This window comes from Psammomys obesus, unplaced genomic scaffold (genome assembly GCF_907164565.1).
Source record: "Psammomys obesus unplaced genomic scaffold, mPsaObe1.curated_primary_1811, whole genome shotgun sequence".
NCBI classification, from domain to species: domain Eukaryota; kingdom Metazoa; phylum Chordata; class Mammalia; order Rodentia; family Muridae; genus Psammomys; species Psammomys obesus.
This window is the reverse complement of record NW_026585797.1, coordinates 8,955,597-8,956,671: the sequence shown is the minus strand read 5'-3', so window position 1 is coordinate 8,956,671 and position 1,075 is coordinate 8,955,597. Positions and strand designations below refer to the sequence as shown.

The 1,075-nt window shown below is 35.5% G+C and overlaps 2 protein-coding genes across 3 annotated transcripts in view; one reads left to right on the top strand and one right to left on the bottom strand.

Moving 5' to 3' along the window:
- The window catches only part of Slc35a1 (solute carrier family 35 member A1), a 22,585-nt gene that overhangs the window by 5,383 nt on the left and 16,127 nt on the right, over nucleotides 1-1,075 (top strand). The window lies entirely within an intron of this gene.
- The window catches only part of Rars2 (arginyl-tRNA synthetase 2, mitochondrial), a 68,932-nt gene continuing 67,863 nt past the window's right edge, over nucleotides 7-1,075 (bottom strand). Inside the window, exon 21 of one of the 2 annotated variants that reach the window (XM_055599275.1) lies at nucleotides 7-692. In XM_055599275.1, the coding sequence (XP_055455250.1) occupies nucleotides 678-692 (15 nt within the window). In that variant the 3' untranslated portion in view covers nucleotides 7-677. The remainder of the gene's footprint in view (nucleotides 693-1,075) is intronic. The other variant, XM_055599276.1, reaches the window with a different exon arrangement.

The following is a 1,075-nucleotide window of genomic DNA, read 5'->3' as shown; positions in this document are numbered from 1 at the left end:
AAAATAAAAAACCCTTGAGGTAGATGGTAGAAGGCTTAAAACATTTGAGTTTAAAGTTTATCTTATATGCAGAGGCACTGATGTACAAGCCTAAGCTTACCACGGAATAAGGTTTATTTTTCTGGAAACTTACGTTTTATGATGTCTTCCTTCATCTGGATGCCGTCAGCTGGGAATTTTGGCTATATCTTTAAAAGGCAGCATTTCATTGACAAAAGTCCATATTTAAAATTCTAGAACAATGTCCATATAACTATATAATCTTAAAACTAAGCTGCTTTTTTGGAAAAATATAGGGCTTACCAACTTAAAGGGACAGAAAACTGCAACTCCGGAATTCCAATAGATGGAACACATTTTAGACTGTTTTATGATTATTACCATTTTTGTCTTTGGCATAGAATCTTACTTTGTAACCAAGGCTGGCTTTGAACTTTCTATAGCTCATAGTTCTCTTCCCTCAGTGCTGAAATAACAGGCATGCATTATAAATCAAATTATAGTCATTTGTTTCATAAATGCTGCAAATCTTAGAAACCAGTGTACAAAGATTAGTGAGCACTTGGCATACCTTAGCAAGTTGCTCTGGTTTTCTTCCAGCATATCCACATACATCATATATATTTATTTCAGAACTGCCATGCTTGGTAATTATTTTAAAACCAAAATATTTAGGTTTAGTGGTACAAATTCTGAAAAAAAATTAAGCCAGTAATATTAAAAAAATGGGTCAGTATTGGTGAGGTGGTGCAGTGGGTAAAGATTCTTGTTGCTAAGCCTGACAATTCTGAGTTTAATTTCTGGGACCCATGGGGAAGAAGAGGACAGATCCTCTGCAAAGTTGTCCTCTGACCTCCGCACGCACCATGCATGTATGCCCTGTCCCCACACACTAAACAAATAAACAAATATGAAATGTTTTCTAAAATTGGACAAAACTAAACAGGATATTACTTCAGTCATTAGAAAACATGGTTTGGGCTGGGCACAGTAGCATACTATCTATCTATCTGTCATGTTGATTAGTTTTTTGAGACAGGGTTTTTCTGTATTGCCCTGGCTATCTTGAAACTCT